The 26088-nt window shown below is 40.6% G+C and overlaps 1 protein-coding gene across 9 annotated transcripts in view; it reads left to right on the top strand.

Moving 5' to 3' along the window:
- ARHGAP12 (Rho GTPase activating protein 12) overlaps window positions 1–9325 on the top strand; it is a 115850-nt gene extending 106525 nt beyond the window's left edge. For all 9 annotated transcript variants that reach the window (XM_043883168.1, XM_043883167.1, XM_043883165.1 and 6 more), the window contains 7 exons: window positions 953–1055; window positions 2510–2626; window positions 4394–4492; window positions 6382–6459; window positions 6562–6696; window positions 6939–7041; window positions 7809–9325. In XM_043883168.1, coding sequence (XP_043739103.1) covers window positions 953–1055; window positions 2510–2626; window positions 4394–4492; window positions 6382–6459; window positions 6562–6696; window positions 6939–7041; window positions 7809–7983 — 810 coding nt within the window. In that variant the 3' untranslated portion in view covers window positions 7984–9325. The remainder of the gene's footprint in view (window positions 1–952; window positions 1056–2509; window positions 2627–4393; window positions 4493–6381; window positions 6460–6561; window positions 6697–6938; window positions 7042–7808) is intronic.
- Window positions 9326–26088: the final 16763 nt, after the last annotated feature.

Raw genomic sequence — 26088 nt, forward strand, 5'->3', positions numbered from 1 at the left:
TACACAGACCCGTGGAACAGAATAAAGAACCTGGAGACAGACCCACATACATTTGGACAGTGTGCCAGGACAGGGCATGTGCTGGGTCAGCTGGAGGTCCAAGGAGAAGTCGGAGCTTTTGCTTATTCTGTGCACAAAAGTAAATTCTTGGTGGAGTGAAAGGCAGAGCAGTGTTTTCAGCTTTGAGAATTCAATCTGCTTTTTAACTGTAAAAGTGACATTGTGAGTGAAGTCACTCAGTCGTGTCCGACTCTTTGCGACCCCATGGACCATAACCTACCAGGCTCCTCTGTCCATGGGATTTTCCAGGCAAGAGTACTAGAGTAGGTTGCCATTTCCTTCTCCAGGGGATCTTCCCGACCCAGCAATCAAACCCGGGTCTCCCACATTGCAGGCAAACGCTTTACCGTCTGAGCCACCAGGGAAGCCCCGTTAGGCTTAAATCAGTTCTAGGACTTCTTTCAATTCCTGACATCCATGGGCCTGGCAGTAATGATGAACTGTTGACACAAGGTGCAGTTTTAAAAGACTGTTGCTGTGAAACAGTTAAGGTGCCCCTGCAGGTCAGCTTTGCCTGTCCTGTTATCAACAATGTAGCCTCATCCTAATCTGTCACCACAGGTTATAGCCTGACCTTCTAACAGTTATTACTGTCACTTGATCAAACGATTATTACTGTCACTTGAGGCAAGATAGTGTCACTATTGGTACAAACCCATTATCCTTGTGAATTATCAGTAATTTTTTTCTTTATTGAAATTCAGAATTAATGCCATCAATGGAGGAGAAAAAGAGTATTTTTTATAATGTTTATCAAATATCTAAATCATGGCTTCTGTATACTAATTCATTCCTTAAAGTCATTTGGAAGAATTGATCACTGGTCATTCTGAAAATTGCATCTAAAGTAATCGTAAAAGTAATACGTGTTTGGAAAATCTCTACCCAACAGACAGTAGAACCCGATGAAGCAATTGAAGAGGAGATACCAGATTCACCAGGAATAGAAAAGCACGATAAAGAAAAGGACCAGAAGGAGCCGAAGAAATTGCGTTGTAAGTTTTTCTTTCCCAGTTTTGCTAGTGGTTTGAGTGAGCTTATTATTCTCTTAGCTCTTCAAAGTTTTAAAGTAAATCTGTAAATGCTGAGTAGAATCACCACTGTTACAAGAGTTGTAAGATTCAGTAGTTGCAGCCTCAGCGTTTCAGTGTTCTCTGTCTTCATTTACTCACTGTAATTTTTCACCCTAATCGTATGCACCCCGATGGCACCATATATTGCATTCTTTTCAAGAGAAAAAAAGGACACAACAGAATGCAGTTATGTTGAGGTCTCTAGGAAGCTGAATTTTATGAACTGAAAAATGGATAATTACTGTTTAAGATCCTTACACGTTGAGAAGTCAGAAGTTAGGGGATATGTACCGTAGTTCCAAACCGAACACCAGGCAGCCGCCTCTGACTCACAGATGTCTGTGCAGGTAGCTGCATGAATTTAACCTCCAGATGACATAATACGTACAGGGCCAGAGTGAGCCAGCAGTGTTAGGGATTGCATTTTCTAAAGCAGGCCTCTTGTAAATTGCATAGTTTAAACAGGCCATTAGCCATGACTCTGAACTTTGTTAAATCTATTTGAACAAATCCACATTTAACTCAGAACTTTTTGGTCTTCACAGGAACTGAAGGAGTAGAAAAATCAGTTCATTTGTTCTCTCGCATTCTAATTGTTCAGGCCTATTACTGACACTGTCACTGTGTAACAGTGTAAACACATGAAAATTTTATTGTTTTAATTCTTTCCTCACATATTGTTTGTGCTCTCAACTTTCTTCACATATGGTTATTTTCAAGAAATTTACTTTTCAAATTTGTGTTATGGTAATCAAAAAAGAAATCAGGACTACAAGAAATGTAGACCATTTTCCAGGTGATCCCATCCTTAGGTCAGGGTAGGGATACTTATGATGAGTCTGAGTTCAGCTTGAAGCACAAATACTGGTGATGGATATGTGTGCATATGTGTGTGTACATATGAGTACATCTTAATATATATGTATACATATACAACCCCCAGCTCCCAGTTCAGTAAGGATAGGGAAGGGTGGAGGTTTTGTTTATGTTTTATAGGATGGTTTCTTTACTTTTTGCTCTTCATTTTATGCTCTAAAACTGGGGGATAGTCTAAGATTATACATAGTATCATTTATTAAATAATGAGTATATAATAGAATAACTTACAAATGTCATGGCACACATTCTAAAGAAGGCACTGTTTGTGGTCAGTGTTTAGTGATAGAAATGGAATGTTTTGTGTGTTGTATTACTTTGAAATTGGGTCTGTGTTAATTTAATTCTTCATGAGTTACTCTTAAACCATATTACAGTTAGAATAATTGATTTACTGTAATTTTTATGTATGAGATTAATATATTTTGAATGCTAGGTGGAAAAATTTTTATCAAAAAAGCCTTTATCTTATGAAATGCTTAATATCTATCTGTCTTAAGCCACGAAAGTATCTAGCATAGATTCTTCAGAACAGAAAAAAACCAAGAAAAACTTGAAGAAGTTTCTTACACGACGCCCCACTTTGCAAGCTGTTCGTGAAAAAGGTTATATTAAAGGTAGGTAGAAGTGATGTTTATAGCAATGAACTTTGGCCAGAATCAGAAATAAGACATTTTACATTTATGGCTGAGTAATTTCAAAACAGTAAAAATGTTTTCATTCCTTATTCATTAAGTTATCAGTTCAGTGATTACAATAAATTTGAGTAATTAAAATTGATTTTTAAATGCATGTGAGTTTAAAGCATTGAACAGATATAAATACCAAATTCAGTTTTTAGAAACCCTGCACCAGAGGAACTACACAGATGTGATGGGTTGGGTGGCAAACTTTCAGAATGACAATAAAGATTTTTAGTTTTGAGTTGCACAGATCAGAAGAAATATTGAATAGTCACTAACAGTAGAAAAAAAGAAGAAAGATAATGAACAATTTTATTCTTGATTGTTTGCCTCCAGTTCTCATTTAAGGTAATTACAAAATTAGTATAAAGTGTTTTTTCCTAAATAATTTTTATATTTTTTTCAAGTGTAAGAGTCACAATTCACTAATAAGATCTTTTAATATTCTTTAAAATTACATGTTCTGTGTATATACCTTTAATTCTTAAAAGTGTGTTCATTTCAAAGGTAAAATTTTCTAATACATAACTCAAAAGACATTTGTTCATCAGTAAAAAATATAATAAAAGGTAGCATAATATGTATATTATGCCTGTCTTTTGTGAAGATTCTAACAAAGACTGTTGTTGGGACATCTGTTTGCAAAGCATCTAAACTAAAATATACAAATAAGTTTCAGTAAACACTACTGTGTGTAAAATGGATAACTAAAGAGAAACTACTGTATAGCACAGGGAACTCTACTCAATGCTCTCTAGTGGCCTATAGGGGAAAATAATTTTAAAAAGAGTGAATGTATGTATGTGTAACTGTGTCATTTTGCTGTACGCCTGAAATTAACACAACCTTGTAAATCAACTACAGTCCAGTGAAAATGTTTAAAAGCAAAGCATTTGCTGGGGAATAAAAGAAACTTCTATAAAGAAGAGATACAGACAAGATAATTTAAAATAGTGATGAGTTCCATGAAGAATTGAACACAGTGATAAAATAGAGTGACTAGAATTGGGTTACCTTAGGTAGCATAGTCAGAGGGTTTTTTTTCCCCTAACATTTATTTATTTGGCTGCACTGGGACTTAGTTGTGGCACACGGGATCTTCAGTTGCAACATGTGAACTCTTAGCTGCAGCATGGCAAGTTTTAGTTGCAGTATGTGGGATCTAGTTCCCCAGCCAGGGATTGAACTTGGGCCCCCTGCATTGGAAGCATAGAGTCTTAGCCACTGGATCTCCAGGAAAGTCCCAAAGAAGGTTCTTCTAAGGAGGTGACATATTAGCTGAGACCAGAAGTGATGAGAAGGAGCTCCATTTGGGAGGGAAGATTGATCCTGTCCTCTGCACAGGATGAGAAAGTAAGAAGGGAGCCAGGGACTTCCCTGATGGTCCAGTTCTTAGGACTTTGTGCTTTCAACTGCCAAGTGCAGGGTCAGTCCCTCGTCAGGGAACCAAGATCCTGCAAGCTGCGAGGTGTGGCCACCAAAAACAAGAGCAGAGGAGCCAGGCAGGAGTGAGGGAAGGTGTTCCTGGGACTTCATGAAGAAGGAAAACTGTGTTTGTGAAATACAATCGGAAGCAGTCAGCAAAGTACAGATCAGACAGGCATGTGTCGTGGTGAAGTGCACACTTGCAAGGATACCTCCTGTTGTGCTCACAGTGGTTTAGCCACTTTGTGAACTGTTATTTCTTAAAATCTCTTCCAGATCAGGTATTTGGAGCCAATCTTTCTAATCTGTGTCAGAGAGAGAATAGCACAGTGCCAAAATTTGTGAAGTTATGCATTGAGCATGTCGAGCAATATGGTAAGAAAAAAAAATTTTTTTTAAATGTTAAGCACGCCAGCCCACTGTTTTGCCATTAAAACCCCTAGGATTTTTTATTCTGAGTTTTGCAACCAGAAGTTCTTTTTAGTTGTAAGTTGTCAAGAAAAGCATCTGTTTTGCAAAAAAGAAAAAACTTACTCTTTTGTACTGTTTCAAATTAAGACCTTTGCAGTCATCTGCTGATTGTTCAGTACTTAGGGTTGATTAAGGATATGGTATTCCTTGAAGACATTTGGAGTTGACATTTGCTTAAAATGAAAGTGGTGATTGTGAAACTGTGTTTATTAAGAAATGATTGGACAGTATTGGAGATGGTGTTTACTTACCAAGAGAAAGTTTCTTCTGTTTATAATAAAAATGAGATGACCTTCCAAAACCGCTACGTCAACTATAAAGTGTCCAAGTAGACAAATCCTTTTTATATCATTTCTTGTAAAAGAAGACTTAAATTAATTTCTATTTTGGTTAATTTTAGCATGTTATTTATTAGTGTTATTTATACTAGCTTTTAAAATAGCAGTATCTTGACTGCAGTCACATTAACTTACATCAGTATGTCATCCAAAAAATCTTGTGTAATGAAAATGTTTGCATAAAATGTAATTACTGCTGCTTACGGATCTCTTGTCTGATCTTTATCAGCCTGACAATAGAGAAGCCATGGTCCTTACCTTTACTGGAAGTTAAGTGATTAATAAGCACATTAGATAATGTTAATATGTGCATCATCATTTATTGAATATTTGAACTTTGGGGGATTTCATTGTGTGAATTTCAAATGATTCTATTCCACATAATAAAAGAAATTAATAGCTATCTCAAATTATCACTTCTTCTTAGACAACCATCATTTTAGTTGCTGGCTTGTATTAAGTTTATTGGGCTTCCTTGGTGGCTCAGATGGTAAAGAATCTGCCTGCAATGCAGGAGACCCAGGTTTGATTCCTGGGTCGGGAAGATCCCCTGGAGAAGGGAGTGGCTACCCACTCCAGTGTTCTTGCCTGGAGAATTCCATGGACAGAGGAGCCTCGTGGGTTACAGTCCATGGAAGTCACAAACAGTAGGACACGACTAAGCGAGTAACACTTTCACTTCATATTAAGTTTATTATAAACACTGACTGTTGAGAGTCCCTTGGACTGCAAGGAGGTCAAACCAGTCAGTCCTAAAGGAAATCAACCCTAAATATTCATTGGAAGGACTAATGTTGAAGCTCCAATACTTTGGCCACCTGATGCGAAGAGCTACTTGTTGGAAAAGACCATAATTGCTGGGAAAGGTTGAGGGCAGTAGAAGAGGAACGCAGCAGAGGATGAGGTGGTTAGATAGCATCACCGACTCAATGGACATGAATTTGGGCAAATTCTGTGAGACAGTGATGGACAAGGAAGGCTGGTGTGTTGCAGTCCAAGGGGTCACAAAGAGTTGGACTCGACTTAGCAACTGAAGAACAACAGTAATTTGACAAACATTTTTCAGAGGGTGCCTTAATATGTACATTTACACAATCAAATGACATACAAAGAAATGGGTAGGCTGATTTTTTCTACCAGTTTTCTTTACTGTTTGATTTATCCTCAAGTGTTTGCTGAAGTTTATCATAAATTGTTAGTATTTCAAGGTTGAGATGATTTCTGTGAGGCGATACACAGTCTGCTTGATAAAGTAGATTTGTTGCTGTTTACCAAACAATTGAGAGTGAATCTCCACCCATTTCCCTGCCAAGTAGCTATAAAAAGCCATTGAGAGGAAAAGAGAAATTTTATTTTAGGCTAAATGTTAATAAATAAGAATTCTAAGACATGAAAGCATCTGTAGATGAGGCCCACAAGAACGTCAATCTTGAATTATTGTCATTTGTCTCCTAGGGCTGGATGTTGATGGGATTTACAGAGTTAGTGGCAACCTTGCAGTGATCCAGAAGCTGAGGTTTGCAGTCAATCACGGTGAGGTCATATTCCCTGTTGTTATATACAGAAGAATCACTCATACTGTTAGAATTGGTTTAAGATAATTTCCAAGAATTTCCTATTCCTTCTGTTTTGCAGATGAGAAATTGGACTTGAAGGATAGTAAATGGGAAGATATTCATGTCATCACTGGAGCCCTCAAAATGTTTTTTCGAGAATTACCGGAACCTCTCTTTACATTTAATCATTTTAATGATTTTGTTAATGCAATTAGTAAGTAATGTAGTTGCACTCAATTTCCCCCCCAGATGTTGAAAACCCTCTGTTCATACAGATTAAGCTACTGCAATTCCTTTTGATCTTACTTGAAACAAGTTTTTTTCAAAGAATCTCTTCAGTCCAGAAATTTTAAATGAGACCACCAGGTGTCACTGTGTATCACCAAATACCAGCTTCCAAAACCCTGCCACCACTTTCAGTTTCATGCAGACTCTCCATTTGTTGTCTTTTTTCAGAACAAGAACCACGACAGCGTGTCTCTGCTGTGAAGGACCTGATCAAACAGTTGCCAAAGCCAAATCAGGACACAATGCAGATTCTGTTCAGACATCTCAAAAGGTAAGAATCTCACGGCAGGAGAGAAGGAGTAATTGGGGGAAAAAGAAGGTCAGAGAAGTGCACAGGTATGATATGTGGTGTGGGACCCTCAGGGCCAGGCGACCAGACCCAGGTTCAGAGCCCAGCTGTGCTGTTCCACTGTCTTTGTAACATAAGAAAGATAATGTCTCTGAGCCCCAGTTCCTCGTAGGTAACATGGTTTGGTATAAAGAATACATTAAGGTCAATTTTATATGTGAAACTTTTATTAATATATAATGCCTAGCATATAGTAAGTGTTCAGAAATAGTTGCTCAAGTTAATTGTTATGGAGATGAGACTGGTTATTAAGTGAGGAATATTCAGTTACCTTAAAGTCAGGGTAATTAGGTCTAAATTACCATATAGCTACTGTGAAACTTCTGATAGGAAGGACACCAGTTTATTAAAATAAGGGATCATAGCATGAGATTTTTTTTTTTAAATAGCATAAAATGAGTAAAATTCCAAGTTTATTCTCTGTGCTCTAATGAGATTTCCCCGTCACTTTAGTGGGGGAATCATTGTTATCTGAATTATAGCAGGTGTTCAATTATACCTGTCACCTAAGTTTATCCAAAAGAAAACTTTCCATATTATTCAGACTGAATTCTCTTTGGTTAAATAGTTTGTATTTACCTTAGGGAAACGAGCATTATTTTTCTTTGCTGAGTGCAAACTGTTTATAACGCTGAAGAATTTCCCTGATTTTTAAATTTTCTTTTTTACCAATTTTGTTTTCCTCTTAGAGTTATAGAAAATGGAGAAAAAAACCGAATGACGTATCAGAGCATAGCGATTGTTTTTGGTCCCACTCTGCTCAAGCCAGAGAAGGAAACTGGTAACATAGCGGTCCATACCGTCTACCAGAATCAGATCGTAGAATTAATTCTTCTCGAGATAAATTCCATCTTTGGACGCTGACACTTACTGAAGACAACCTGTGGAATAGAAGCTGAATTTCATCAGATTCCAGATCCTTACACCTGACGTATCTTATGTTTGGACCAAGCAGTGACTCTTTGATTTTGCACTTTTCTGAGGGATCAGAAGGGAACGGAAGAGTCCAGATATGTGTTAGGCCCTCATATTTGCTGCTTTGTTGCAAGTTGATAAACCTGTGTGTACCTTTGAATTAATTTTATCCTGAATGTTTGCATTTCACACTCTGAATTTCAGTTAAAAAAAAAAAATCAAAACTTGCGATTCTAACCAGTCATATACACTGGATAATTTGGTAAGAATACATTTTTTTTTTCTCCTTAAACTGGATAACGTAGAATTTCTTCTCATGATTTGATAGGTTCATTACTTGATAGAACAACACTTACAATCAGTTATTTTGAAAACGCTCCTGGGCATTTAAAACAAAGTGAAGTATGTCTGTTTCGAAACCTGTGTGTTTCTTTTCCAGGGTTTCTGCATGCAGTGGCAGTCTGAGTGCTGGGACTCATTACAGCCCAGACACCAGGCCTTGATGAAGGCTGGCTGTCTTCACTGTGTAACACAGCAGCACACTAATAGTACTTAAAACACTGTGATATACTAGAGTTGAATTTAGCATAAGCCAGTTCAGGGTATTTTGGGGCTGTCTATACTATGGCTGACTTGTAGCTAACAATCCTAATTCTCTAGTGCCATATTGAGTTCTTGGTATGACCCTGTGGAGAAACCAACTTTCTTTGATGTTAAGTTCAGGCTGAAGACTGTCCTTTAGCTCATGTATATAATTGTGTTGTATAGTCTCAGAGTACATTCTAACCCCTTGTTTCTAATCACGATACTGGTAATTTTTCTCCATGAATATTAGGTTTCCTCCAGAAACAGGCCGTTATTTGAGGAAGTTAACTGTGTGCACTTTTAGATTTAATTACATTTACAGCAAATCACTGTAATGCAAATGGTACTGGAAAAATGCTGAATAGACTTGCTAAATGGTAAATGCACTACAAGAGGAACCTTTTAGATTATTTAATATGTACAGAATACATTAGAAAAAAATTTATTACAGAATTCTAACTCTGCAGTATGAATAGTGGAAACCCATATGTAAATTAGATAGAGGTCAGATCAGAAATGACATTGCTAAATCTGAGAATTTCTTTTTACATTACTAATGTAGATTGGTTTGTATAATAAAACAGGGTTTGGAAGGTTTTGTTACAGAGAGCATGGTCTGCTGAAGATTTTTTTAAAATGTATTTTTCTAGATTAACTGCTGTAAATGAAATGTCTAATCCGAATAAAGAAAACTATAAGAGGTTTAGAGATTTTTTTCTGTTGGAAATGTGCATTTTGGTTTTTAATTTTGTTTTGTTTTTGCATTTACTGGCACACTTTTATAATACCTCATTTAAAAAAAATCAAGTGAATCCGATATTTCTTGTGGCAAATATGTCTCCCTCATTTCACACCTTTTCTGCTCCGCCCCCCCTCCACTAGTGCCCTCCCCACCCCACCCGCGCCCCCACCCCCTCCAACTCTGTTTCTTCATCAGTATTTGAAAGTGAATGATTTGCAACCAAGACTGTTTTTTTAGGATCACATTTACAATTCACAGATTCGTTTTCTTGGGAACAAATATTTTTTGTATGACCTGCCTAAAAACCTCTCGCCTGAGTTTTGTGGTAAAAGTATTGTTTGTGGTTGTGATCTTATTAAATTGATAACAAACTAAGCTATTTGACAGCAGTGGGAAAGCAGATTATCTTGGGCAGGGAGAAAAATCCCCCAGATGAGAATGTTTATATTTGCCTAAAGATGTCCATAATCATATACAGTATGCCCTAGGCCTGGCCTGTGTAGTGATTGTATGCCAGGAAAACAATTAGATGCAAATCAGTGATGTTCTTTCTCTTGGTAGTTACAACATATCAAAGAATAAAATTTTCCTGTGTTTCTTGTTTCAAAGTACACGTGTGTATGTGAAGTCTTAAATGTTTTAATAGTCCATGGCTCATCAGCTTATTGTAATATTGTATGTACAATGAGATCAATGTCTTGTGTTTTCATCCTCTGTGAATTAAAAATTCTCACTTCTTTTGTCATAACAAAACCAGTAATTTTTCCTGTCTTGACAGCTTGATTTTTAGTAGAAAATACATTAAAGGCTGAAATAAATTGTCAGTGAAATTTCATCTACTAATAGACTTTCCTTCAGAGTGTCATTAAAAAAGTTGGAAATGGAAAGAAAAAAGTTTATTCAAGTATGTTGTTCTATTTCAATACAAGAAAACACTATTTAAATTTTACTGCCGTAAGAAATTTTGCCTTTTACTTTAGAAAAAGTTAATTTAAAAAAAAAGCATTGTTACCTTTTAGGTAGAGGCAAACCGATAGATTTTTTTTTTTCTTATGTGAAAAGCACAAATGGAATAATTCAGCCAAACTTTGGGCATAGACAGTTGTGTTATATACGCACACACACACAGATATGTGTATGTATATTGTTCAGTTGCTAAGTCCTGTCCAACTTTTTGCCACCCAGTGGACTGCATCACGCCAGGCTCCTGTGTTCATGGGATTTCCCAGGCAAGAATACTGGAGTGAGTTGCCATTTCCTTCTCCTTGGATCTTCCTGACCCAGGGATCAAACCCATGTGTCATGCATTGGCAGGTGGATCCTTTGCCATTGAGCCACCAGGGAAGCCTGAATGTGTCATTGCTTACATACAAATGAAAACTCATCAATAATAATAATAATAATAATGGTAGATACCTGGAGACCTTTGTACTATTTTAATTTTATCCCATGGTTCTTTGTAATATTAAATATTAAGATAGCAGAGAGGGCAAAAAAGGTTATTCCATAATTGTGCCCTGAGATTTTTTTTATCAGTTCATGGGAGAGGCTTCTGATTAAATGTTTAAACATGCCATTTTTCACAACACTGATTTCTCCAACATCTTTCAGCATTTAGAAGAAATACACAGAGGAACCTACAACATGTCTTTAGTGAAAAAAAAAATAAGAATAGTCAGATGGGTGTCATCCTCTCATAAAGTCAACTACAATATTGCAACCATATAGAGTTGAAAATGGGTAGAAAATAAGATGGCATTAAGTTTCCTGGTCTCAACTCAGTCTGCACTAACGGTCCTCTTTTATAGAAAGCATGCCTAGTTTGAGACCAACGTGTTTTAATTAGCGAGTTTAGCATGTTTGTTACAGTCCTTGAGGTGGGCATCGTTTCTGTTTTTGTTTTTAAACGGTATTCCAGTATAACTAATACAGTCATGTTACATGCAACTTCAGTTTGAAACCAAAAAAGAAAAAAAAGGCAAAGGGGCTGCAAAACAAGATCAGCAGCCTTACAATGATGGTGATTAGAATCTGTTGAAAATTCACAAGCCTGGAGCCCAGGCCTGACAAAGTCAGCCCTAGGCCTTGCAGAGAACGGGATGTCCAGAATGCTAATAAGGCCTTCTGTAGCTACGGAAGGCAGGGAGTTCTCCTGAAGAATCTCAATTAGGCTTCTCAACTGAAGTTTTGTGGACCAGGGGTGGCTGTAAGTGTATTCAGCTGGATTGAGCTTTTACAGATTAGCCTTATGTGACTGTGGCACTTAAATGAACTCTTTCATTTCCTTCATTGCTTCCCTTCTCAGGGAAAAAAAAGAAAAAACGCAGAAAGCACTTTCATGGTACTCATAAACAGAGCACATCGAGAACAAGGTACCTGTTTAACACAGCACCACAATATGAATCCAGAAAAGTTTGGTTTCTTAATTTTTCTCATCAACCCGCCCTTCCCTTCATTTTACTTCCTCTCCCAATGTTTTCAGAAGAACAGCCTTTGGTAAAGATTTTAACCGGGAGCCAGATCTTCTAGGTAGTTCTTTTTGTTTTGTTTTGTTTGCTTGTTTTTGCTTTTAATATTTTTAAAAATGTATTTATTTGGTTGTGCAGGGGTCTTAGTTGCTGCATGTGGGAACTTTTAATTGAGGCATGTGGAATCTTAGTTCCCTAGCCAGGGATCGAATCCATGCTCCATGCAGTGAAAGTATGGATCTCAGCCTCTGGACCACCAGGGAATTCCCTGCTGCTGCTGCTAAGTCACTTCAGTCGTGTTTGACTCTGTGTGACCCCATAGACGGCAGCCCACCAGGCTCCCCCGTCCCTGGGATTCTCCAGGCAAGGACACTGAAGTGGGTTGCCATTTCCTTCTCCAATGCATGAAAATGAAAAGTGAAGTGAAGTCGCTCAGTCGTGTCTGACTCTTAGCAACCCCATGAACTGCGGCCAACCAGACTCCTCTGTCCGTGGGATTTTCCAGGCAAGAGTACTGGAGTGGGGTGCCATTGCCTTCTCCGGGGAATTCCCTAGGTAGTTCTAATTGTTGTGGCTCACAGTGCAAGTAGCAGTGAAACCTGCAAGTTGTTGTGAACCTGTGATGTTGATGAAATCTGTACTGACATCAGAATGAGATGTGACGCTGTGGAAACTATCAACAAGGCCTGTGCGTAAGTAGAAGTCAGAACAGCTGTCAGGTCAGGGTCATGACTAGTGGAGACTCAGCCTGGTATTAAGGGCCTCCTGGATCTTCTGAGAGATTGTGTATATATTTGGTCAAGAGAAATGGGTGTCTTAACACGTAAGTAAAACTGAGTCTCATCGATGGATCAAGCAGGACAGACCTACTGGGACCTCACATTCACAGTCTTAGGTTATGGAGGCCCAGAATGTGTGTGCATGCCTACAGAGTGATGGCTGGTCAGTAGCTCAGAAGGATGAGTCTAAGGGAAGAAAAATCTTAATTAGTTATGTTATTTCTGTTTAAACTTTGTGATGCATTTAAGTAAAGCATATTCTGGCATGTTCACATATTGTTTGATGAAGAAACAGCTTGTCTACCTGTTGTGGACATCTGTTTTCAAGCTAAGTTCGTTTTTATTTATGGGACATATTGAAACTTCTTTTTTATGTGGTATGTGCATTCTGGTGACTATGCACACAGCCTCTCTCAGCAGTTGCTGTTTGCCTTGGACTGTCAGATGAGTGCCTGCTCACACAGCTTGTGTTGGGGCTTCTTGAGGCCCTTGTGTCCACGGTGTCCAGATTTCCTGGAGGGGGTAGACTTGAAGAGGAATCAAGGCCCTCTGTGGAAGCCAGCACAAGTATGTGGTCCCCCTTTTATAGAGGGGGGGTCCCAATATTTTTAGTTCTATGAGGTTCCCTGAATTCAACACTTACGTTGGAAACCAGATCAGATGTCATTCCTGACACCTGGCTGCACCTTGCGATGCCCTCTGATTATGGCTCTGCCTCCTGACCTGTTACGTTAGCTAAATTGATTCTGAGCATGGCCAGTACCAACAGCTGAAACTTCTAACCCGTCTAACTACTTTTGGAAGCAGCTGGAGCATATTCAGTTGGCATCAGTAGTTCCACAAAGCCAGCGTCAGATGATATGAAATCATTGTTTCAGATAACAGACAGCTCTGAAACATCTCCCACTGCATAGGAGGTTGGGAAGGCACTTGAATATAAACAGTCTTCTAAGATCCCATTTATTCAACAAATTCATTGACTTTGTTTGATAAATATGAATATGTTTTGATGACGCAGAGCTTTAACCTTTGGGGATATGGTAGTGAACAAAACAAGAGTCCCTGCTTTTGTGTTTATGTTTTTGAGATTGGTATTATGACAACTGGTGTATATTTAGTTCTGACATAAAACCCTTACTGAGTAGGTGAACTGAAATGATCAGTCTCAGTAGTTTTATTATAAATTATGAATATGCCTTCCAGTCAGCTGCTAGTGTTGTGGTCGGGCCAGCTTGCTGAGACTGAGCTGAGATTTATTGCTATGTGATTGGGTAGCTTGAGTTGAGAATGACATATGTAATTCGAGTACTTATCGAGTTGAAGTTAGGCAAGTTTGTCAGATAAATACAGGAAATATTGACAGCTTTGATGAAGCATTGTTTCAGTGGATGAGGCCTGGTTTTAAACAGCAGATGGATCATTGTGGTGGGAAGCAATAAAATGTGGAGTGGAACATTAGCTAAAGTTTCAGGAAAATCGTGGATTTAACAACATTGTTAGCAGTCACATAAGTAATCCACATCATCCCTCCTGTGTGAAGACACATGGAAAGGATTCTGGGAAGATGCTGGTTACAGCATAGTTTTTCAGTTCTCATATTAAAACAACAACATGATGACATTGACAGCAAAACTAGGTAACATACCCTCACAACCCCCAATAGACAAGCGAGTGTGGATAAAGCTCCACCAGCTCCAAGATCTGCAAGGATACGGTGTCTGTGAGAGGAGCAAGAAAGAGACCACAGGGTGGGTAGCATCTGACAGGCCAGAGGACAGGAGAACCACAGTAAAACCACCAGGACTGGAGGGCTGAGTCACTCTCCACTAGGAGTTCTCAAAACCAACTTGTTAGAGGTCCCTTCCAGGGCAAGGCCTCTCATTGAAGAAGGGTTGCTGGGAGTGGAATCAAAATTGGGCAGGATAGCGACAGTGGATCAAGAAGATTGTCTAGGTCAGGGTGGGCAGGGCAGCAAGTCCCAGAAATCAAACTGCCATGCTTTTTGTTTTGTTTTTTTTTCTTTAGTGAATAACTTTATTACCTAGGGTCAAAGGTGGGTGCTGGCTCAGCACTCTCCAGGACATGGATTGGTGGAGGGGGTCTGCAGCTTTTTCCTCTCTGACTCTTAGCCTCTGTGAGCTTGACGGTGGAGGAGGGAGACACGACCATCCTGAGCTCAGCAGCTGCTGGTGTTGAACTGCAGGTAACATTGGGCTGTAGGTTGATTGGTGTAGATAACTGAACTCAGGTAATTCGGCTGAGCTTTTTGCTCCTCAGCCAGCTGCTGGTTGAAGGAGCCTAGCCCCCTCCAAAATTCAGCACACAGCTCCCTCTCCTGCTCTTCTAAGCTGCCATAATGTTTAACACAGCTCAGAAACAACACCTGAATGAATCTGATAAGGTAATGAACCTTTCTTGAATCCTTAGTCCAAAAGTTCAGGAAGATTACTTTTACCTTAAAATGAGCAAAAAATAGCATCAAAGCCAAATCTCATATGAAATTTGAGGAAAAAAAGAATTAGTATAGTTAACATCTCTATGGAAGTGGGAGCATTCCAGAAACACATTCCTTAAACATGCCCATAAAGAAAACTGTAATCTTTTATTTCAAAATGAACTCAAGATTTTTAAGGAATAGTATAAGACATGAAAGAACAACATCAAATCAGAATTACGGGAACTAAGATGACAGAATTCAGGACAGAATTAAAATGTTTCAGAATTGTAAATAGAAACATAAGAGCAGATAAATAAAACATAATGCCTTAAAAGATGTAAAAAAAATTTTAAATAAAAAGTGACAATGGAGATAGATAAAAAGGTCAAATACAGAATCAATAGGAGCTCATACGAAAACCAAGGGCAAGTAAAAGACATTAAAAATGTTTCAGGAGTACTTAATTAAGTTAGAAAAGAAATTAGAGCACACCAAATAACTAATATTAATATAGCTAATATAAAACTAATATCAATATAACTAATAATCTAAGATAACCATCAATAAGACATTCGAATGGAATTACTGGACTATAAGGAAAAGCAAATCTTTGGGGCATCTGTTTGAAATGACATGTGACTTGTAAAGGAAATTATTAGATTATCAGAATTTTCAAAGTAACGCATTATATCAGATGCAAATGGAAGCAATGTATTTAAGATTCTCAAGGAAAGAAAGTCAAGGGATTTTTCTATCCAGCTTTGAAGTAGAAAAGGCACACATTGTCATCTGCATTTAAGAATTCAAGACTCTTCTCATGATCCCATCTTTTAGGATCAATTACAGTTTAGATTACAGTTTCAGGCTACCAAAATGTCTCGGAAACCTTAGCATAAGGACTAGTTGTGTATTAAATATTTAATTGCTCATAGGAATAAGACTCTCGAGGGCCAACAGGAGGGTATATAGTCCTTAATGACTACATGCACCCTGCAAGTGAAAATTTAATGCCACTGTTACAGAGAATGAGCAGAAAGTATGCCAAAGTTGTTAATGTTTTCAATTATCGTGTTGGTGAAGTAGTCAACAACTTTTGTCATAACATTTGATCTCTTGTCCTCAGTTCCTAAAAGTTCTTCACAGCCATAAACATGGAATGGTGTTTCTTCCCCTCCTTCTTTTGTCTTTTGTCTCTAGTAGTTTTCAATATTTCACTTCTCTTACTATAGCTATTAGCTGTATATTCTTTTACTCTTCTTTCATGATTACCACAATCTGTTATAGATGAAGGGCTGATCTCCCTAATATTTAAAGATCTGTTAGAAAGAAGGAAAAGACCAATAATTCAGGAGAAAAATGCATAAAGGAGTAAAGACAAGAGCAACCATGAAGTGATGTGTTTCATGTAAGAATCAGTGGATGCTCAACTAGCGAGTGAAGGGCGAATGAGAAATGACACGTGTTCCTCCCTCTTGTTTCAGTCGTCCCCACACTGCAGATGCTGTGTTTTCTGTACACTGAAGCTCTTGCTAAGCTTTATTATTATTATTATTCCTCCCTCCCTGCCTTCTCCTATCAGCCCTCAGCATGTCTGTGGTAAACGGAGTTAGGATGGATCTTATTAAGCCTTAGAAACTGCCTTTTCCCTCTCTTGGCATTGATGCTCTTGAAATTATTATCTTTCTGCTTCTAAGAAGACATTATCTTGAAACTGAAGCTTTTCTTGGATTCTCAGCTGCTTTGTTTGGTAGCTGGTCATAAGGGCCACAATGGTAAAATTAGGAACATTGACATTACATTTGAAGAGCAAGGAATCTACCTTTTTTTTCAAAGTTGTATTCCATTCCATTGTTTTTTCAAAACAGAGCATTGGGAAGAATAATTTCCCCTTATGACAAGAATGTTTGTGTGTGAAGCTCATCTCAAACAATTCAACAATTCTTGAAAACTCAATTTCTGAAAAGTCGGATAGGCAGGGGAAGCTGCCATCATTTTTGGATGAGTTTATACCTGGGCTTAGGGCACCAGAGTAAGTGTGACATTTTTTATAAGTCACATATTGATGTAAGATTTTTAACAACTTTGTTCTTTGTTGCTTTGGGATGTGATAACCTGCACAGAGCTGTCAACTCGTTTAAAAATGATGATATTCTGCATGACATTCAAAAGGGAAAGAGAAAAGCAGCTCTCATTTAGTGGATGTGGACGTTATTTGTGTGGAGAATGTCCTGTTTCCCTTCATTTCACCTAAACAGAGTGATAAATCTGCCTGGTTTTCCAGCTGTCACCACGGTCATCAATAAAAGGCACATGGACTCTTTCTCCAAGTAGCTGAGTTTGCTTGAAATTGTAATAGTACTATTTTATTAACCAAACTGCTTAAAGTTTTTCTCTTAGAGAATGGTTATATTTTACTGAGAATAATTGTGCTGCCAGGTAATGGAAAATAAACATTAAACACTGATACTATCAGCCTCTTGACTTGTCTAATTTTCCTGGTTCATAATGCATTGTGGCTAGACTGATGAAATCAAACCATTAATGGTAAATTACCTGTCAGCTTGATTTGTCTACTCTGTTCATTATCTTTGGTGAAAATACGGATGAGACAAGTGTCTGTGTGTGTGGTGTTTTAATTTTCCTTGAGCTTGGAGTAGGAGTTGGAAATGTCTCTTTGCAGAAAGTAAACTTAGTATGTGTATAGTTAAAATAGCTACCCACTCACAACCTGGTTAGACATTCAAAACATAATCATCAAGCTCTTACTATTTTGACCTTTTTTGGGGTATTTTTTGTTTAGAGTAATTAATCTTAGGGTCCTGGTTGTCAACCTCTCCTGGTTGTCACTTAAAAAAACTTGTTTTTCAGTTTTATTTTTTTCTGGTTGTCAATTTTTTTTCAATTAATATCTTATTTATTTTTGCTTGCGCTGGGTCTTCATTGCTGCGTGTGGGCTTTCTCTGTTTGTGGTGAGCTGGGGCTACTCTTCATTGCAGTGCAACTTATATGCGAAGAATATCATGCGAAATGCCAGGCTGGATAAAGCACAAGCTGGAATCAAGACTGCCGGGAGAAATATCAGTAACCTCAGATACGCAGATGACACCACCGTTATGGCAGAAAGCAAAGGGGAACTAAAGAACCTCTTGATGAAAGTGAAAGACGAGAGTGAAAAAGCTGGCTTAAAACTCAGCATTCAAAAAACGAAGATCATGGCATCCAGTCCCATCACTTCAGGTCAAATAGATGGGGGAAACAGTGGAAACAGTGACAGACCTTCTTGGACTCCAAAATCACTTGGACAGTGACTGCAGCCATGAAATTAAAAGACACTTGCTCCTTGGAAGAAAAGCTATGACAAACCTAGACAGCATATTAAAAAGCAGAGACATCTCTTTGCCAACAAAGGTCTCTACAGTCAAAGCTGTGGGTTTTCCAGTAGTCATGTATGGATGTGAGAGTTGGACCATAAAGCTGAGCACCAAAGAATTGTTTGAACTGTGGTATTGGAGAAGACTCTTGAGAGTCCCTTGGACTGCAGAGAAATCAAATCAGTCAGTCTTAAAGGAAATCAACCCTGAATATTCATTGGAAGGATTGGTACTGAAGCTGAAACTCCAATACTTTGGCCACCTGATGCAAAGAGTTGACTCATTAGAAAAGATGCTGGTGCTGGGAAAGATAGAAGACAGGAGAATGGGATGACAGATGATGAGATAGTTGGATAGCATCACCAACACAATGGACCTGAGTTTGAACAAGCTTTGGGAGATGGTGAAGGACAGGGAAGCCTGGCATGCTGCAGTCCATGGGGTTGCAGAGAGTCTGACACAACCGAGTGACTGAACAACAAAGGGCTTCTTTATGGCCATGGTTTCTCTTGTTGACGGGCTTCAGTAGTTGTGGCACACAGGCTCAGTGGTTGCAGCTCACACGCCCTTGAGCACCGGTTTACAAGTTATAGTACATGGGGTTAGCTGCTCCGAGGCCTGTGGGATCTTCCTGGACCAGGGATTGAACCTGTGTCTCCTGCATTGGCTCAGTGGATTTTCATCCACTGAGCAACCAGGGAAGCCCCTGGCTGTCACTCTTCATCGCTACTCCCGAGAGGTATTTTAAAGACATACCTGCACACACCACCAGACAGTGCACTGAACGCAGAGGGTCTTCCTGCTCCTTCTGTGACTGACATTGAAAACAACTTGCCATAAACAGAGGAAGGCCTTCCAAAGAGCAGAATGGAAACTGTACATCTATTCCAAAGTGGACGAAGTGCGGTTCTATTCAAACACTTAGGAAACAGTACTTTTGGATCTGGAGACAGTGGCAAAAAATTCAAAGCTGGATTTTGTCTTAGGTTGAAAGATCACTTTTAAAAAACCATTTGTAAATTAAAAGAGGGCTTCCTTTAGTGTCAACCTCTCACTGCGTGATCTTATAGACACTTGAGGGCTGTTTGAACCTCACACCAGGGAGTGGAGGGCAGGGTAAGGGAATGCGAACTGAAGCAGATCTTGGTGACATGAGGCGATGGCCCCTTCACTGGAGTCAGGGAGATGCTTGCAGAGTGGCGGAGTTGGGATGCTCTGCAGAACTGGGTTTCCCTAGGAGATCTGGGTCCTTGCTCAGCTGCCCTTATACTAGGGAATGTGGTGCTCTGCATTCCAGACTTCTAGTGAGTTTGGGAAGGACGTGGAAAGCAGAGACCCTCTACATTCCCTCCTGGATTCTAGATGGCCAGCAGCTGGTCAGTTCCAGGGCAGTGCTGGGTGAGGTGCACCCTGGGAAGACCTGGAGTCTCGGGGTCAAGAGAATATGGGCGCTGGGGTCAGAGAGACCTGAGTTCCAATCTTGTATTTCTCAACTGGAGTTGAAGCAAATTTCTTGAACTTTTAAGGACTTCAATTTCTTCAAATGTAAAATTCAGACAATTATACCTTCTTTTCAGTCCTAAGACAAGGATTAAATGAGAGAATGTCTTGGGAGCACCTTGCGTGGTACCTGGTTTACAGTAAGTACCTAATCATTTGTGTGTGTGTGTATGTGCATGTGTATGTGCATGCTAAGTCACTTCAGTTGTGTCCGACTCTGCAACTCTATGGACTATAACCTGCCAGGCTCCTGTGTCCATGGGATTCTCCAGGCAAGAATACTGGAGGGGGTTGCCATGCTCTCCTCCAGGGGATCGATCGATCGATTGATCGATCTATCTATCTAATCTATCTATCTATCTATCTATCTATATGTTTGGTCACACCTCGTGGCACACAGGATCTTAGTTCCCCCACCAGCTATGGAACCCGTGTCCCCTGCAGTGGAAGCATAGAGTCCTCACCACTGGACTGTCAGGGAAGTACCATATATTGATTTTATTTGGTCCTTTTAAGAGCCCTGGGAATTGTGATGTTTAACAGACATCCTTGCAGTTTCAGATGACACTTTTAAAATAAAATTCTCTCCTAATGATAGCTTGAGCCCAGCCACTCGATGGGAGAAGCAGCAGGACCTGTAGGATCTTATTTGCAATTGACACTCTCTATTGTAATTTTGTTCTTGGTTATTTTTCAATTTTCTTTTTGTTTCACTGGAAAGGAAAGATGCTACTCAGTTTTAAATGTTAAAAGGGTACAAGTTGCTTTGTTACAAAAGCTAAATTTCAGCAAGATAAGTGACTGACAAGGGGCACAGAACAAGGGGCAAAATTGAGACAAACCCCAAGTCTTCTAAGCTATTAGTTCAAAAACAATTTCGAGTCCTTCCAATGTATGAGATGCTGGGATTATGATGAATATTACCAGATGTGTTTCCTGCTGTCCGGGTGTTTATTGTCTAGTGAGGGATAGAGATATTATTCAAATCATCCCACTAATAAATGTATAATTCAAAACCGGCAATTTAAGTGCTCTGAAAGCCAGGAACCAGGTTTATAAAAGGGTAATTACAGAAGGGCCTGGGTTAGATTTGGGGTCAGAGCAAGCTTCCCCGAGGAAATGCCTCTGGGGCTGAGGTGGGAAGGGTTAGCTGGTCGCACAGAGAATGTCCAGCCCATGGGGGGCTGGGGCAGGAGAGCGGAGGAAATGGGAAGGAGGCAGAGCTGTGGAGGGAACAGGACTGGAGGCAGCGGGGTGGAGGGGAGATGGGGAGGGGGTCACAGCGGTGAGAGTGGCTGCCGGCATCCGTTTACCTGTGCCGAGGGGCAGGTGGGCGCGTCTGGGACCGCCCGGCGCCACAGGCTCGGCCTGTCTCCCTGGGAGTCGAGGCTGCGAGTCCAGTCCGGGACCAGAGGCCAGGCTGGGCTGTGCGCCTGCCCTGCCTGCCCGCCGCCACAGTCATTGTCACATGTGCTGTGTGTGCTTCCGGGCAGAGAGGGAGTGTGGCCCCACGGGCGGGCATCCCTGCAGGCAGGGTCTCCTGTTGGGCGCCTATCGCCAGTGGTGGTTGTGGAGGCAGGCCTTTGTTCCTGTCTCTTTGCCTCAAGAGGCTGTTAAAGCTAAAACCCATCAGTCTGCCCATTTTAACGACGGTTGAGCAGCTGAGATGCTCAAATGTTTTGTTACCTCTCTCTCTGGTCAGCTTGATGGTGTTTCTGTTGTCTCCAGGATGTAATTGTTTCTCCAGTGGACAATGTGATCTGGAAATCTGGTGTGCCTCTGCAGGAATCAGAAGTCCATCCAACGCTCTTGCTTGCTGCTTCTCCCAGCCTGTGGCGGCCTGAGGCAAACCTGGAATGAAGTGGGTTTTTCTGCTGAGGAGTTAAGTAACTGAAGGATTGCTTTTGATTGTAGTAAAATATACATAACATGAAATTGATGGTTTTAAGTATACAATTCAGTGGCACTAAATATATTCATTCAGAAAACTAAGATCATGGCATCCGATCCCATCACTTCATGGCAAATAGATGGGGAAACAGTGGAAACAGTGGCTGACTTTATTTTGGGGGGGGCTCCAAAATCATTGCAGATGGTGATTGCAGCCATGATATTAAAAGACGCTTACTCCTTGGAAGTAAAGTTATGACCAACCTAGAGAGCATACTAAAAAGCAGAGACATTACTTTGTCAACAAAGGTCCGTCTAGTCAAGGCTGTAGTTTTTCCAGTGGTCATGTATGGATGTGAGAGTTGGACTATAAAGAAAGCTGAGTGTAGAAGAATTGATGCTCTTGAACTGTGGTGTTGGAGAAGACTCTTGAGAGTCCCTTGGACTGTAAGGAGATCCAACCAGTTCCATCCTAAAGATCAGTCCTGGGTTTTCACTGGAAGGACTGATGTTGAAGCTGAAACTCCAGTACTTTGGCCGCCTGATGCGAAGAGCTGACTCATTTGAAAAGACCCTGGTGCTGGGAAAAATTGAAGATAGGAAGAGAAGGGGACGACAGAGGATGAGATGGTTGGATAGCATCACCGACTTGATGGACATGAATTTGGGTGAACTCTGGGAGTTGGTGACGGACAGGGAGGCCTGGTGTGCTGCGATTCATGGGGTCGCAAAGAGTTGGACATGACTGAGCAACTGAACTGAACTGAAGTATATTTACAAGGTTGTGCAACCATCACCACTATTCATTTCTGGAACTTTTCATAATCCCAAATAGAAACTCTGTCTCCATGAAACACTGACTCCCTATTCCCCCTTCTCCAGTCCCTAGTAACCCTTCATCTCCTTCCTGCCTCTATGAATGTCATTGCTCTCGGTGCCTCATATGAGTGGAATCATATGATGTTTGTCCTTTTGTGACTGGCTTATTTCATTTAGCATAACATCCTCAAGATTCATCGGTGTTGTGGGATGTGTCAGAATTTACTTCCTTTTTATGGCTGAATGATATTCCACTGGGTATACGCCATCTGTTGTTCATTCACTCTCCCATTGATAGACACTTGAATTGTGTCCTCCTTTTGACTGTTGTGAGTAATGCTGCTGTGATCATGAGTGTACAGGTATCTGTTTGAGTCCTCGCCTTCAATTCTTTTGCACACATGCCTGGGAGTGGAATTCCTGGGTCATAAAGTAATTTTATGTTAACTTTTTGAGGAGCTGATTAAAAAATTAAAGTATAGTTGATTTACAATACTGTGTTAATTCCAGGTGCACAGCAGAATGACTTGGTTACACACACACATATATTTAATATATGTCTATATCTATAGTCTTTTAAATAATTCTCATATTAAATAATAATGCAAGATACTGAATATAGTTCCCTGTGCTATACAGTAGGCCCTTATTAGTTATCTATTTTATATATGGTAGTGTGCATCTGTTAACCCCAAGCTCCCAATTTATCATTCTCTTCTCCCCTTTGGCAACCATAAGTGTGTTTTCTATACCTGTGAGTCTGTCTGTTTTGTAAATAAGTTCACTTGTACTATTCTTTTAGATTTCCACATGTAAATGATATCATGTGATATTTGTGTTTCTCTGTCTGACTTACTTTGCTTAGTATGGTAATCTCTAGGTCCATCCATGATGCTGCAAATGGCATTATTTTATTCTTTTTTGTGGCTGAGTAGTATTCCATTGTATATATGTACTACATCTTCTTTATTCATTCATTTGTTGATGGACATTTTGTTTGTTTCTAGGTCTTTTTTGTTTATTGTGAATCGAATCATGTGTTTCTTTTTTTCTTTTTCTTTTGGCTGCACTGCGTGACTTGTGGGATCTTGGGTCCCTGACTATGGATTGAGCCCCGCCCTTGGCAGTGAAGGCAAGGAGTCCTAACCACTGAAGCACCAGGGAATTCAGATCATGTATTTCTTGAAGTCAGTTTTTGTGACATGAACTTTATGCCCTCGGCCCCTCCCGGCAAAGTCCTCAAATCCGATCCTGTCTACGACAGCGTCCTGCCTGCGTGCTCCTGTAACCCCCACCCCGGCACTGTGACCATACAGACAAGACTTAGGTGCGTCTCCTGGGGGATCTGGCAGGGCGAGGTCTGTGTGTACTAGTCGTGGGTTCTGGCAAGCTGAATCAGTTCTCTTTGATTGTTTCCCTTTCAGCGACTGTGACCTTGGAACATGGCTTCTGAGAACTGTTTCCCCATTAATTAGACTTAGTGCAGGTACAGCCTGGTCTGAATGCTCTGAGCTCAGCCCTGCCCGGACTCTGGCCTCAGGGACACAGCAGCCTTGGATCTGCCCTAGCTCCCAAGGGTGCAGGTAGAGGGTGTAGCAGGGTGCCTGTGCCAGGCACCACTTGTTGCTGGGGCTGGGAGCTCGCCTGGGCCAGCCCTCTGGGCTCAATGCTGTTCCAGGCTCCTGGGAGCACAAGGGCTTGTGCCATCTCTCTAGAGGCCAGATCTGAAAACGTGGACCAGTCTTTTTTTATTCCCATTAGGAGATGTCCCCATTTAGAAAACTATGGTAAAATACATGTAACATACAATCTACCATTTTAACCCTATATATTAAATAAATGTCAGTTCAGTGGTGTTAGCACACTCACAGTGTCATGCAACTTTCCCACCCATTTTAGAAAGATTTGTGTTCAAAAGAGGTTTTGCCTTTCTAAATGCAAAGGGTTTTGCCTGAGGGAGGTGGGTGCCCCCCAGCATGTGTGGTTCTTCTGAATTCGCACAGAGTTACAAACAAGTCCATATGGCCAGGCTGGCCCTGGGCTGGTGAAGAGGCCCTGTGGACCAAGAACGGGGCCTCTCCCCGGACTCCTATCACCCCATCCTGCCTCTCCTTCTCCTCCACCCCCTCTTTGTTTGCACAGTATTGGAAGTCGATGTTCACCCCCTCCCAAGGCTTCAACATCTTTGAGAGGCTGCATGAACAGTGCTGCTCTGTGAACAGTAGTGATTAATTCCCGCCTTTGTCTGCAGGAGGTGATGGGGGTGGGGGGTGGGGACACTAAAGAGCTGGAGCAGAAGGCTTTCTTATTTTTACCAATCACTATTTTAAGCTAGAAACCTGTTAGCTTTTGTTTCAGTGTCACTGTTTCTGAGCACAAGTGCCATTTCAGAAATCAAGCAGCCACAAAGCGGAGCTTTGTTGCCTCGGGCTACTGAGGAGCATGGGTCCTGCCCTCAGCTTCACCCTTACCCTTGGGCCTGTTTGTGATATCTCTGCAGCTCGGGTCTCCTCATCTGCAAAGCGCAGGAGGTGGGCTCCATGCCTGCTGGGATCTCTCCCCTCTCAGAGGTGCTAGGACCATCTTCCTTCCCACCTTCAGTGGGAGTTTCTGCCCAGTCATAGACTCAGAATGGGAGGAGCTGGAAGGATCAGAAGGAACTAACCCTGCACCCACTTTGCAGAAGAGATCATTGTGTTTCTCGGGGAGAGCACCTTGGAGCTGCGTTAGACGCAGGAGTGGAAGCAAATCCTCCCAAGGGAACCAGCATCTCCTCAGCGACTACAAGGTTGTCTGCTCTGGGCTGGGCAGCACTGACCAAGTCAGCCACCCTGGGGGTTCTGTTACAGAACCAAACATAAGTTCACTTGCCCTCAGAGCAGCAAAGCCAACTTACTGACCCTGGGCTGTGATGGAGGAAGTTACAGCATTTATTGCAGATGCCAAACAAGGAGACCAGGCAACTCATGATCAAAAGACCCTGATGATTTTCAGGGGAGCAATTTAAAGGCCACATTTGTGGGGAGGGCTGAAGGATGCATGACTTTCTTCTGATTGGTTGATGATGCAGTAACAGGGTGATGTTGCAGGAATCTCAACCATCAACTTCCAGTTCCAACGAGTTGGGTCTAGTGCTTGTGGTCAGCATGTGGTCAGCATCCTCCACCTGGGGGGCAGGGTGTCCTTAGTTCCTAAAGATACCCATTAGATACCCATCAGAGATACCCATTAGATCACTCTGCCTATCCCTGAAGGAGGAACCAGGACACTGTGTTTTATTTTTGGCCACACCACACATGGCATGAAGAATCTTAGTTTCCCAACCAGGGATCAGATCTGAGCCCCCTGCAGTGGAGTGTTAATCACTGGACTACCAGGGAATTCTGAACTAGGACTCTGTTTTATTCCTAAAACAGTGTCATTATTTTTTCTTGTTTAACTGCATTTTCTTTGTTTCTGTGTC

Source organism: Cervus elaphus, chromosome 23 (genome assembly GCF_910594005.1).
Source record: "Cervus elaphus chromosome 23, mCerEla1.1, whole genome shotgun sequence".
Lineage (NCBI taxonomy): Eukaryota > Metazoa > Chordata > Mammalia > Artiodactyla > Cervidae > Cervus > Cervus elaphus.